The following is a 14,415-nucleotide window of genomic DNA, read 5'->3' on the forward strand; positions in this document are numbered from 1 at the left end:
ACAACATTTTAATGCTGTATATATAATCAGTTCAGTTCAGTTGTTCAGTTGTGTCCAACTCTTTTGTGACCCCATGGACTGGGGCACACCAGCCTTCCCTGTCCTTCACCAGCTCCTGGAGCTTGCTCAAACTCATATCCATCAAATCGGTGATGCCATCAAACCATCTCATCCTCTGTTGTCCCCTTCTCCTCCTGCCTTCAATCTTTCTCAACATCAGGGTCTTTTCCAGTGAGTCAGTTCATAGCATCAGGTGGCCAAAGTATTGGAGTTTCAGCTTCAGCATCAGTCCTTCCAATATATAATAACAGTGAAGGTAAAAAGACTTCTCCATGACCTGCCATGATCTGACATGGACCAGAAGCTTAACATGTAGAATATCTGCTTTATAAATATTATGGTAGTGTATCTATCTTGTTCTTGGTAACCTATCTCCATTGTCACTATCCTTGGTCAGGGTCATTCTATTTCCCATCTGAACAGTTACAATAAATCCCTGTTTTTTTCTGTCTCTAAGCTTTTGCTATCCATTCAACCATTCTCCATGTTGTATTGGTTTACTTCACTCTCATGATAAAGAATCTTGTAATGACTCCTTCATGTTCATGAAGTAAATTACAAAATAATGTGATTTTACTTTGTAGAATTTCTATGATCTAGCCTGAGACTATCTTTAGAAACAATAGACATTTTTCACATTGCTTCATATCTTATTTTTTAAATTAAAAAATTAATTCTATTATGGATATGTATTTCAGGCATATGCATATATACATATCATGTGGATATACATATGTATATCTTTCAAGGGAGTGCTCTATTTTTGAAATTAAGATTTGGTGCCCGAATCCCTTCACCTTTCTTTCTGCTGAAGAAGAGAACACATAACAAATAAGCAGTAAAAATAGAAACCAGATCTGCTCTTTTGTATGTACTAATAACCAGGGGAGGAACACGTCTGATAACTGATGGACTGGACAATAAAGCTTAGACATGAAAGCACTGGGATTTACTTTACTACACATCAAACTGAGCTTTTGAAGCCAGGTTGCCTTTCTGTTGTTAAGAAGATGTTATTGCATCTGGTGGGAGGCATACTGGAGAAGCAAGACCTAGAGTCTTGTTCATTCGATGTGAGGCATCATGCTCCCAACTGTTAGGGCCAGTCCTCAGTACCCGCTTCCCCTACGAGTGATCATGGCTTTTCTGTGGAAACATGCTATTTTAGAGAGAAAACGAATGTACCCCAGGAGCACTCCTCCCAGCACAGTGCTTAATACTGTTCCTTTCAGAGTTTTTCTGGAGTCATTAGGTGGTACTGAATAGCGCCTGGTCCCAAGGAATGCATCAGAACAGACTTTATTAACTTAAGGTTACTGAAGCCTACACTGAATTTTCAACTAATCCAGTTTTTCACCAATTTTACCTACAATTCTATGCATAATAATTAACCTAAAGGGTGAGACCAAATAAATAAATAAATAAAGCCCCTGGTCCTTGCTAAGTTAAAATAAGAAAATTGTCTTCCCACTGTGTTATTTATTCCAATTTCAGCCAAAGAGATTGCAGTCAGATTGGGCTGACAGTTCTGTAACAGCAGTTACAGAAGTTACATCCAATGTGGATGTTCCTGAAGCCGCATTTTATTGGAAGGTGAATTAACCCAGTACGAAAACATTTGTGTTTTCCTTCTTCCAATGGATTTGAGTCAATAAAGCACAACAGAATTTATCTTAAGTAAAAGGGTATCCCCCAGATTCACATTGCTGTCACCAGCAAAGGAAAATAGCAGAGTTTTAGAGTTCTCAAGAGAAAAAGAGAATAGCTTAGCTTCCTTGGTGGCTCAGAGAGTAAAGAATCTGCCTTCAATGTAGGAAATGCAGGTTTGATCCCTGGGTCAGGAAGACCCCCTGGAGAAGGAAATGGCAACCCACTCCAGTATTCTTGATTGGAGAATCCCATAAGTGGAGGAGCCTGGAAGGCTACAATCCATGGGGTTGCAAAGAGTCAGACACAACTGAACAACTAACACTTAGAAAGTATCAAAGATTGGTTTTTAGCTTTTCAAGATTTCAGTCAGCCGGTGCATAAAGCAGAGACATTACTTTGCCAAAAATGTCCATCTAGTCAAGGCTATGGTTTTTCCAGTAGTCATGTATGGATGTAAGAGTTGGACTATAAAGAAAGCTGAGTACTGAAGAATTGATGCTTTTGAACTGTGTTGGAGAAGACTCTTGAGAGTCCCTTGCCTGCAAGGAGATCCAACTAGTCCATCCCAAAGGAGATCAGTCCTGAATATTCATTGGAAGGACTGATGTTGAAGCTGAAACTCCAATACTTTGGCCACCTGATGTGAAGAGCTGACTCATTTGAAAAAACCTTGATGCTGGGAAAGATTGAAGGTGGAAGGAGAAGGGGACGACAGAGGATGAGATGTCTGGACAGCATCACTGACTCAATGGATATGAGTTTGAGCAAGCTCTGGGAGCTGGTGATGAACAGGGAGGCCTGGCTTACTGCCGTCCATGGGGTCGCAAAGAGCTCAGACTGAGCGACTAAACTGTAACTGTAACTGTGTATATATTTTAGAGTTTACCACCACTTACATTAAGTAAAATACATATATACATATTTAACTATATATATGTATCTTCTAACCATTAATTGTGACTTCATATGTCTCTTATGATGGGATAAAGTGACCATGGAATAAAATATCTGTGCTTTTTCTTCCCTTTAGTCAGTTCAGTCGCTCAGTCATGTCCGACTCTTTGTGACCCCTTGGACATTAAGCTTCCCTGTCCATTATCAGCTCCTGGAGTTTGCTCAAACTCATGTCCATTGAGTCAGTGATGCCATTCAACCATCTCATCCTCTGTCATCCCCTTCTCCTCCTGCCCTCAATGTTTCCCAGTATCTTTCCCAGTCAGTTCTTTGCATCAGGTGGCCAAAGTATTGGAGTTTCAGCTTCAACATGAGTCCTTCCAAAGAATATTCAGGACTGATTTCCTTTAGGATGGACTGGTTGGATCTCCTTGCAGTCCAAGGGACTCTCAAGAGTCTTCTCCAACACCACAGTTCAAAAGCATCAGTTCTTGGTGCTCAGCTTTCTTTATAGTCCAACTCTCACATCCATACATGACTACCGGAAAAACCATAGCGGTTACTAGATGGACCTTTGTCAGCAAAATAACAGAAGACTTTTGTCTGCTTTTTAATATGTTGTCTAGATTGGTCATAGCTTTTCTTCCAAGGAGCAATCATTTTTTAATTTCCTGACTGAAGTCACCATCTGCAGTGATTTTGGAGCCCCCCAAAGTAGAGTCTCTCAGTTTCCATTATCTCCTATAGGAGGATGATGGGAGAGCATGAATGACTGTTATGCTCCAGGACAATAAATCTAGAATGGAGGAAGCTTGAAGGAAGAGAGAGTTAACAGAATATGTGATGAGTCTGATATGGAAACACAGTTTAGACATTTCGGAACTTGTGGATAATCTGATGACACATATGGAAGAAACTATATGAAACACATAGAACAATTATCCACCTCAGGAACATGTTTTGCAGAAAAGAAACAGTGATCATAGAATATTATATGGTTAGTTGGGATACTATTTACCTTGTCAGAATAATGTAAAACTGGAGACTTCCCTGGTGGTCCAGTGGCTAAGACTCCATGTTCCCACTACAGGGGCCCCAGGTTTGATACCTAGTCAGGGAACTAGGTCCCACATTGTTGTTCAATGGTCCAGTCATGTCTGATTCTTTGTGATTCCATGAACTGCAGCATGCCATGCCTCTTTGTCCCTCACCATCTCACACAGTTTGCCCAAGTTTGTGTCCATTGCATCAGAGATGCCATCCAGCCATCTCATCCTCTGACACCCTCTTCTCCTTCTGCCCTCAATCTTTCCCAGCATCAGGGACTTTTCCGATGAGTCACCTGTTCATATCAAATGAACAAACTACTGGAGTTTCAACTTCATCATCAGTCCTTCCAACTAAATTTAGGGTGGATTTCCCTTAAGATTGGTTTGATCTTTTTGCTGCCCAAGAGTCTCTCAGGAGTCTTCTCCAGCACCACAGTTTGAAGGCATCAGTTCTTCAGCTGTCCGCCTTCTTTACAGTCCAGCTCTCACAACTGATTGAGAGACTCAATTATGTTTATATGAAAATAAACTAGCAAAAGAAATTTTTGGTTAGGTATCAGTTTTGGTGATTTTATATGACTAGCTTAGACAAGATGAACTGAATTATTTTAACTCCTATCACACAATATTTCAGTGTTTTTTGTTTATATAGCTATCAAGCCTAATAACAAGGCTTATATAATATCAAGCCTAATAACAAAGTTTGTAGCCAGATAATGAAATGCTTTGAATTCTTTTTTTAAAATGACATATCAGATACATGGAATTATTTAAAAATATTTTAGATAAGCATCCGATCAGCACTTCTGTTTTAATCTCTCTTTCAGGCCCTGCAGTTAACGTCACATGCAACATATTCATAAACAGCTTTGGTTCTATTGCTGAGACAACAATGGTAGGTAGGCCTGTTGACTTTATAACGAATTGCACACTGGAGTAATTTATAATAATGTTCATGTCAATTTTTTTCTGCTAATGTTATGTAATTTAAAGCTAAAATTCATATAATGAAATTTTAAAGGATACAATTGATTGTATAATTAAATTACAATCAAGGCAGGTAATAATGTTTCATTTAGAGATGATATATTAGAGAATAAATGTAAGTGAAAACACAATTGATCTCTCCCATTTCAGTAACTATTAGATCTCACATTAAAACTAAGATTTAAAAAAAAACTAAAATTTTGCCATATGAATTATTCATTTGCAATGCTCTTTAATAAGCAGAAATAAGCATAGGAGTCAATAATGTCATGTTTAATTATTCTGTATACTTAAGTGTGTTTAAAATGTTATTTTAAGTATTTTGATTACTTTTCTAAATGAATATGGTATCTGCTTAAATATCGTAAATATTTTGCAATTTGTGGTATGTGCTTTAATTTAACTAAACACACTGAACTGAGACTTCATTACTGCTTAATTGAGAACTTAATCAAGTTATTAAAGCCCAACAGATTATCATTCCAAGCCCAGCTTATTCTGATTTGGATTTTGTAACTTTTTGTAAAGATCATGGTGTGTCTTTTCTTTGTCCTATAGTTTTCATTGTGCATTTTAGGGAAAATGAAAATGCAGAGATAGACTCATGAACCACTGAATATCTGTTAAGATTATCAGGGACGTTTTTAAAAATTGAAACTATGTATTGTGCTTCTTAATTTACCTAGTTATACTTCATCCTAAATTTAGCAAATATAATCCAAACTAATTTTCAGAGTTGCTTTTAGCTAAAATATGATATGAAGAACTTAAAGATTTATTAGCTAAAACCATTATTAAGAGAATTATTCTTATTTTACGTGTATCAGAATGACTTGATAGCAAATTTTCTAAGGAAAAATAATCTAATATGTAAATTATTTTATGGGGAGCTGTGTGGAGTTGTGTGTGTGGACATATGTGTATATATGTGTATATAGAAGATCTTTCTCAACAGGAAGAGATTTTATTTAGGCACCACTTTTAAAAATGCTGTTTTGCTCATGTATACATTTAGCCATTTAGCACCATCTCTGTGGTTCTATTAAAACTCAATACAGTGTAATTACAGTAAAAGCATCACTGGAAAAGAACTGAATTCATTTTGGGGAAATTGCATAGAATTATCTTCATTGGACTATATAAGTTAACTCTTAGGTATGTACATATGTGTAAACACAGAGAAAATTATATTATTTGCTTGTAAAAGCGTACTGTGGTTCTGGTGTTATTTTGACCCTGAAGTCACTATAATCCTGATTCAGAAGTTGACCTATTATGGATTCTTATTGAATGCGTGGCCCTGATTTATAATCCTGTATTTGTCCATACCCAGTTCAAATCATATTCATAGATAAAGGAAACGCTACTGATTTTTTTTTCTAACTAGACTTTCCAAATTATATTTCTAGCCCTGGCGACTTTCTCATTTTAATTGCTATTATCCAACACTGTGTCATCCTGAAAGCTTGGACATATGTTTATACTTTATCTTTTGCAAGATCACTTCAGCAAAACAGTTTCAACAGCAATAGTTGGAAAGGTTTCTAGCCCGACTTGTTTTCGTGGGATGGAGTAAGGGATTTGGAAAAAAGAGAGAACATGGCCAGATTTCCTCATTAAAACCTCAAAAACTGTCATGTTCCTGAAGGTCTCTGCTTTTTATGACATAATTCATCAGTCTACCACCAAGTGGTTATAACACAAACTGCGTAGGATGACTGTACCTGCTAAATTTCTTACCCTTGATAATTTTAGGCAGATTTCTTTGCAGAATACTACTATACCCAAAGCTTTAAAAATATTACAAATACACCTTCTTAGGGACATTCAGTTTTATTTCCCTTCTCCAGTGTAGAAATCCTGTCCATTCCTTCATCTTCTATCATGATGTATCACTTTCAAATTATTTTTAGCATCTATCATCTTCCTCTTCAGTTATGAGCAGTGAATACTAGTGAAACATCCTAGAGGTAAAATATAAAATTAACTAAGTCCACCTTAGTATCTTTCCCTTTAGTCTCCAAGACCCCTGAATCATGTGACATTATTTTTATCCACATAATCAGATTAGTATTTTTTAAAAAATTAATGGCATTAAATATAGTATCTGAAATATGGTGTCGAACTTGTTGTTATATCTTTTACTTTAAAATCATAAACTATTTTGCTACCCCTAATTACTTTGATGTATTAATTGCATCATTTCCAACATCGCTGATTTGCAACTAAACTTTATTCCATTGCTTTACTTGCCATAATATTAACTTATTTTTACTCGTTCATCCAGTTTTACTCAACATTCACATTTTTTTATAAAAATGTGCTTTCCTTTTGTTCTTACAGTAAATAACTGAATTCAACTAAGACAATGTATTACATTCAAAGGATGGAATTTCAAATGACCTATAATCGTTAATGGATATCTTTGCATCTGAGAATTCCTATCTAAAATAAAACTAAATAATTCTCCCAATCTTTATGTCTTTGCTTAACAAAGACCTTAACCATGCTCAGTGTTTTTACCAACCAACTAGATGAAGCTCCCTTCTCTGATCTAGTCTCTAACCTATTGTATCTCTCCCCATTTAAGAATAAACATTAGTCCATTTGAGGTAATGATTTGATTTTTGAGAAAATTTCTCTAGCTGATATTCTGCTTATTTAGCCTTTTTTTTTTGGAAAATTAAGTTAATTCGAATCTTTAACTTATTTTGCATCTACTTCTTGCCCCAACTTCATTTTTCTTAGTATTTATGTGCATTTCTTCCCAATAGCATAAGTTTAAACTTCTTTTTAACTGTGAAGTTCATCCTTTCCCAGTGTTGATTCGTCTGAATAATACATTACCAATCATTCTCACTTGAGTATAATTTTATTATTCTTGAGATAGACTCATTGAAATTTTTCCATTTATGTAGTGGAAATACTGAAGTTCCTTATTTCCCTTCTGTTAGAGTCAGATGGGCTTCCCTGGTGGCTTGGCTGGTAAAGAATCCACCTGCAATATGGGAGACCTGGGTTCCATCCCTGGGTTGCTAAGATCCCTGGAGAAGGGAAAGGCTACCCACTCCAGTATTCTGGCCTGGAGAATTCCATGGACTGTATAGTTCATGGGGTCGCAGAGTTGGACACGACTGAGGAACTTTCACTTTTTCAGAGTCAGATGTCATTATATATAATGAGATTCTCTAAGGATTTGTTCAGCCTCTATTCTACCAAACTCACTTTCTTCTTCAGCAGGTAATGACTTAACAATTGTCAAAAACCATAGTTCTTAAAAAAGATTAAATTAAAAATATAACTTGCTTACTATCATGAGTCATCCTTCCATTTTACAGCATGGCCTTGGTGAGAGAGGTGCATTTATCCTGTCTTTTAAAATGGTGGTGACAAGAGGGGCTCATAATTGTTTTTTTTTCAATTCCCCAAATAATAATTTATTCTGTATTTATAGTAATTGTTTTTATTGTTATGATGAGGTGAAGCTTAACATCTTTGCATTAAGTGCATGTTGGTAAGCACATTCCTGCAAACCTGTGATGAGTTGTGCATAAGGATTATATGCCAGGATGACAGCATTTGTAAGTTGGGCTTTTTTAAAAAAGCATGCCTCACATATAACTCTGCAGCAGTTTGGGTGTGTATATAGCATAGTATTTCAAAGTTGATATATTGGTATAACCGCCTATCTTCAGCAAACAGATGGCTCTCCATCTTGCCACACATATGTTGGAGAGAGAATTGCTCTGCTATGTGCCTTAAGTCAATATTTACTCAGTGAACTGTGGCTTTTCACAAGAGCCCATAGAATAAATTAATTTTACAAAATAAAAACAAAAAGGGTGAGGTGTTTGGTATAATGCTTTTTCAGATGCCTGTCTACAGAGACGTATAGTGGGACTGGGTGAAAGCGTCTGATGGTCTGCTGTGATCTCACCGAATGGTCGGACTGTACGCCTTTTCCATTTTCCACACAAATTATAGGTTCGCATTTTAGTTGCAATAGTAATCATGCAGATGTAGGTGTTACTTCAAATCACTGAATCATTAGATTCCTCAGAGAAATCTAAGCTAATATTGCATAAAAAATTGATAGTGTCATTTACGTGTTCTTAATGGAATCTTTAAAACTCCTACACTGTCTTTTTTCCTAAGTGTATTTTTATCAAATAAAGTTATGCACTTTTTGCATAGCTATTAATAACATAATAATGCTCATGCAACTGTCACCATCTTAAGAAACTAAACATTACAAAGACAAATTGAAATTGACTATGAACTCTTGCCCAAAGCGCATTTCTCTACCTTTCCAAAGAAAGCTTTGTTCCTGAATTTAATATTAAATTCATTCTGCATGACTGGACATGTCAATAGGATCGCCATACTGTAATACTCACATATAACTTCATTTTTTTGGTTCAAATGTATATTTTTTGAGATAATCCTTGTTTTTAGGCTTACACTACTATATTCACTTTCATCTGAGCAAATATTCCATAATGTAGTTATCTGTTTTACATCTGTTGGACTTTTTGATTGTTTGTAATGTTTTGCCTCTATAAAAAACTGTGCCTTCAAAATTATTGCACGTTATCTTCCAATATGCATATGTAGGATATTCTGCAGGGTGTGTGTGAGTGGTGTGTGTGAGTGTGTATACACTCAGTCACTCAGTCGTGTCCAACTCTTTGTGACCCCATGGACTGTAGCCTGCCAGGCGCCTCTGTATATGGGATTTCCCAGGCAAGAATACTGGAGTGTGTTGCCATTTCCTTCTCCAGGGCATCTTCCCCACCCAGGGATTGAACCCGTGTCTCCAGCATTGGCAGGTGGATTTTTTACCACTGAGCCACCTGGGAAGCCCTCTTCTACAACGTATGTACCAATTGGGTACATACGCTCACCTAAGCTCACAAAGATATCTTCTTATATTTTCTCCTAAAAAGGCTTTTGCTTTCCTATGTAGGTTTGAATTCACTTGGAATTTTGTGCAGTATGATGTGCAGGAAGCATTAATTTTCATTTACTTCACAATTGAGTAATTATTTCCCATAATCCATAACTATACTTCTGTCATATATGTTCCTAAATTGAATGAGTCTGTTTCAAAGTTCTCAATTCTGTGCCAGTGACCAATTTGTCTATGCTTACCAATGTCATATTGTTTTTATTTTATATAGCGTTAAATTAGACTTGATATTTAATACCTCCTAAACACACCTTTGATTTGTACATCTTCCCTTCCAGTCTTTATGCTTTAAATCTCACTTCATTTTGCTCTCCTTCTCCTTTTCCTACTCATCCTCTCTCCATTTGTCCTCTTATCTTACTGTACTAATTCATAACTTACATATGATGCTAAAAAAATGGATGGAGATTAGACACCTTTGTCTTTTTTCTGATACCAGTTAGTTTGCATGTAACATTTCACAATGAAGAATAGTATTAATTTTAGGTTTCTCCTAAATGATCTTAATCACATTGAGGAAGTTTTTTCCCATTCCTTGGATGCTGAGGTTTTTTTCTTTAACTGTGAAGAAGCACTGAATTTTCTTCAGTACTACCTCAGCATTCATTTTTAAATGATTGCCTTCTCTCTTTTATTCTGTTAATATTATAGAATATATACAAATAAATTAATTGATTTTCAAACGGTATATCATCTTGTACTCCTTGGTTAAGTCCTACTTGATCACAATTGATTGTCCTTCTGTATATTGCTGGATTTAATTTTCTAACATCTGGTTTAAGATATTGAACTATGAATTTCTTTTTTCTACAGTGCCAAGAGAACAGTGTGGTAAAAATATTATGCTGTATTTCAGACAATTAGGAAGAGTTCCTTCTTCTACTCTCTGAAATAGTTTGTGTAAAACCAGTGTTATTTCTTCTAGAAGTATTTAGTAAAATTCACCAAAAATGCTTTCTGGGTCAGTCATTTTATTTGTTGAAAGATTTTAAATGATAGATTTCATTCTTTGAACAAATATTGGACTATTTAGTTTTTCTATTGTATACAGTTTGAAAAAGTCTTGTTTTTCGAGGAATTTGTCTATTTCTTTACATCTTTCAAATTATTGACATAAACTTATTTACTACCTCAATCCTTTACAATGTTTTCATCTGAGGAATATTTATACTGCCTTCATTTTCATTCCTCTTAATGATAATTTGATTTTAGCTCCTTTTTCTTCATAAACTCACACATGGATTTTTATTCTGCAAGGCAAAGAATGCTCAAACTACCCCACAATTGCACTCATCTCACATGCTAGTGAAGTAATGCTCAAAATTCTCCAAGCCAGGCTTCAGCAATACGTGAACCGTGAAATTCCAGATGTTCAAGCTGGTTTTAGAAAAGGCAGAGGAACCAGAGATCAAATTGCCAACATCTGCTGGATCATGGAAAAAGCAAGAGAGTTCCAGAAAAAACATCTATTTCTACTTTATTGACTATGCCAAAGCCTTTAACTGTGTGGATCACAATAAACTGTGGAAAATTCTGAAAGAGAAGATAATACTAGACCACCTGACCTGCCTCTTGAGAAACCTGTATGCAAGTCAGGAAGCAACAGAACTGGACATGGAACAACAGACTGGTTCCAAATAGGAAAAGGAGCACGTCAAGGCTGTATATTGTCACCCTGCTTATATAACATATGCAGAGTACATCATGAGAAACGCTGGGCTGTAAGAAGCACAAGCTGGAATCAAGATTGCTGGGAGAAATATCGATAACCTCAGATATGCAGATGACACCACCCTTATGGCAGAAAGTGAAGAGAACTAAAGAGCCTCTTGATGAAAGTGAAAGGGGAAAGTGAAAAAGTTGGCTTAAAGCTCAACATTCAGAAAACTAAGATCATGGCATCCAGTCCCATCACTTCATGGCAAGTAGACGGGGAAACAGTGGCTGACATTATTATTTTGGGCTCCCAAATCACTGCAGATGGTGATTGCAGCCATGAAATTAAAAGATGCTTACTCATTCGAAGGAAAGTTATGACCAACCTAGACAGCATATTAAAAAGCAGAGACATTACTTTGCCAACAAAGGTCCATCTAGTCAAGGCTATGGTTTTCCAGTGGTCATGTATGGATGTGAGAGTTGGACTATAAAGAAAGCTGAACACCAAAGAATTGAAGCTTTTGAACTGTGGTGTTGGAGAAGACTCTTGAGAGTCCCTTGGACTGCAGGAAGATCCAACCAGTCCATCCTAAAGGAGATCAGTCCTGGGTGTTCATTGGAAGGATTGATGTTGAAGCTGAAACTCCAATACTTTGGCTACCTTATGGGAAAAGCTGACCCATTTGAAAAGACCCTGATGCTGGGAAAGATTGAGGGCAGGAGGAGAAAGGGACGACAGAGGATGAGATGGTTGCATGGCATCACTGACTCAATGGATATGAGTTTGGGTAAACTCCAGCAGTTGGTGATGGACAGGGAGGCCTGGCGTGCTGCAGTTCATGGAGTCACAAAGAGTCAGACACGACTGAGCGACTGAACTGAACTGAAGGAATTTTCACTGCTTTCTAAATCTATGATTAAAGTTAATTTTCTGAGAATGCTGCTGCTAAAGTTGCTTCAGTCGTGTCCGACTCTGTGAGACCCCATAGACGGCAGCCTACCAGGCTCCCCCATCCCTGGGATTTTCCAGGGAAGATCACTGGAGTGGGTTGCCATTCCCTTCTCCAATGCATGAAAGTGAAAAGTGAAAGTAACTCGCTCAGTCATGTCCGACTCTTAGTGACCCCATGGACTGCAGCCCACCAAGCATGCCTCTCCCATGGGATTTTCCAGGCAAGAGCACTGGAGCGGGTGCCATCGACTCCTAAGAACAATGCTACTCAAGTTTCATTCCTTCCTTTCTTCTGTCTGTGAAATCTATTACCTTGGATATTCTGTTCCTCATTCTTTCCATCAGTTTCTCTTTTTATTTCTGTGCTGCATATTTCCTGTCTTTAAAGATTACAATTAGTAAGTACATTACAAGGAATTCATGAGTCCCAAATAAGCTGTAATTTCATATCAGTCCATTTTAGATTCCTTCAGTACCAATAACTCAACAACTTACACAAAGAAAATGTATTCACACACTACAATATGATTGTTTTTAATGCTACTTTGTCTCTGTAGAAAGTCATTTATCTCCTTGTACTGATTTATCAAATTGACTTCATTGACATCCTATATTTTATCCACTTTACTTTTATGTTTTATTCATCTTTTCCTTTTTAATATTTTGTTTAAATCTATGGGCATTAAAATTTTTTGTTATTGATTATAGGCTATAGGAGCACAGTCCACTCTGATAAATTAATAATTATATCATTAATAACTAGATTAATCTTAGCACAAAGTAGCTCTTAAATATATTTTTGAATATATATGTACACATATAAATGTCTTTGGGGTTTTACAGGCAAGAGACTAAATGGATAGCCATTCCCTTCTCCACGGGATCTTTCTGACCAGGGATCGAATCCAGGCCCCCTGCTTTGCAGGCTGATTCTTTGCCATCTCAGCCACCAGTGAAGCCCCATATATATGTGTATGTGTGTATAAATATATATATATATATGTATATAGCCTATATATGTGTATACACACACATATATATATATATGTATATAGCCTATATATGTGTATACACATATATAGGCTAACCAGAAGTATTGTTTCTAAAAAGAGAACTTTGCTATTGTGTACTTAACACAAGTGAATAAATTATTATTTTTTCCCTGTTTTGCAGTATGATCTGTTTTTACAGTCTGAGTCCTAGTCACCATCTTAAATTGGTGCTGAAGTTTCTAAAACAGAAGCTAAGTAACTATTGTACACAATGCTGGCTCTTACTGCCCAAATGAACTTGATGTTTTAATTCACATCTTCCCATGGAATTTTATAATCTTTTCTCAAAATGTATTTTTTAGCTGTATTGATAGATAAATTCATTAAGAATGCTAAAATACAGTGTGAGAAGTGAAGGGTTAATGCGGCCACAATAGGGAAAGTGGAGATGTGCTGCTTGCAAACAGCATGTTCTGCCAAGGAGACAGACACAGCCTTGAGATTAATGGTCGCTTGCAAATAAGGGAACATTCCCTTCTTGTGATAAGGGCTCTGGACAGACTCTGCAGTAAGCCGGAATTTCACTCCCTTTTGCTGTACGATAACATTTATGCACATGCCGTGTACTGAACAAGTTTGGTCATACAGTCTGGCATTCTGCCCGGGGCGGGGGGGGGGGGGGGTGGTGGTGCTATATAAAAATAAACCGTGAGCTTGCTTGCTGGCGCAGTTCTTATCCCTCTGGCCAGAGTGTATGTCTCTTGTGTGCGTCTCGTATGCCTTGTATGTTCTGTGTCATTTCACTCATAGTAACCAACAGAGAAGTTCTCTATGATAAGAAATAAGAGCTATTAAATAGTGTTTATGGTAATTGAAGAGTAATGTTTAAAAATAAAAAGTACCGGGATGCAATTATTTCAGGTATCAACTATGTTTCACAGTAATGTTTTCTTTGTGACACTAGGAATGAAGTGTGTATAATTTGAAAAGTCCATTTTTTCCTGTTTTTTTTTTTTGTGACCTTTCCCCGAATGAGTCAAGGGTCCTCTAATTTTTTTGCCAAACAATTCAGTTATTGTAAAAGAAGTTATTTAGTGAGTGCCATAATAGTGTTCAGTGACTAGTTCTATCTCATTCATATCTATAAATTTAATAATCTGAATATAACATATAATTAGACAAATGCTATTTCACTTACTTTAA

The 14,415-nt window shown here is 36.5% G+C and overlaps 1 protein-coding gene across 2 annotated transcripts in view; it reads left to right on the forward strand.

Annotated features, from left to right (window-relative positions):
* GLRA3 (glycine receptor alpha 3) overlaps positions 1-14,415 on the forward strand; it is a 189,228-nt gene that overhangs the window by 42,971 nt on the left and 131,842 nt on the right. For both annotated transcript variants that reach the window (XM_004004453.6, XM_012129216.5), the window contains exon 3: positions 4,481-4,548. In XM_004004453.6, the coding sequence (XP_004004502.2) occupies positions 4,481-4,548 (68 nt within the window). The remainder of the gene's footprint in view (positions 1-4,480; positions 4,549-14,415) is intronic.

Source organism: Ovis aries, chromosome 2, assembly GCF_016772045.2.
Source record: "Ovis aries strain OAR_USU_Benz2616 breed Rambouillet chromosome 2, ARS-UI_Ramb_v3.0, whole genome shotgun sequence".
In the NCBI taxonomy this organism is placed as follows: domain Eukaryota; kingdom Metazoa; phylum Chordata; class Mammalia; order Artiodactyla; family Bovidae; genus Ovis; species Ovis aries.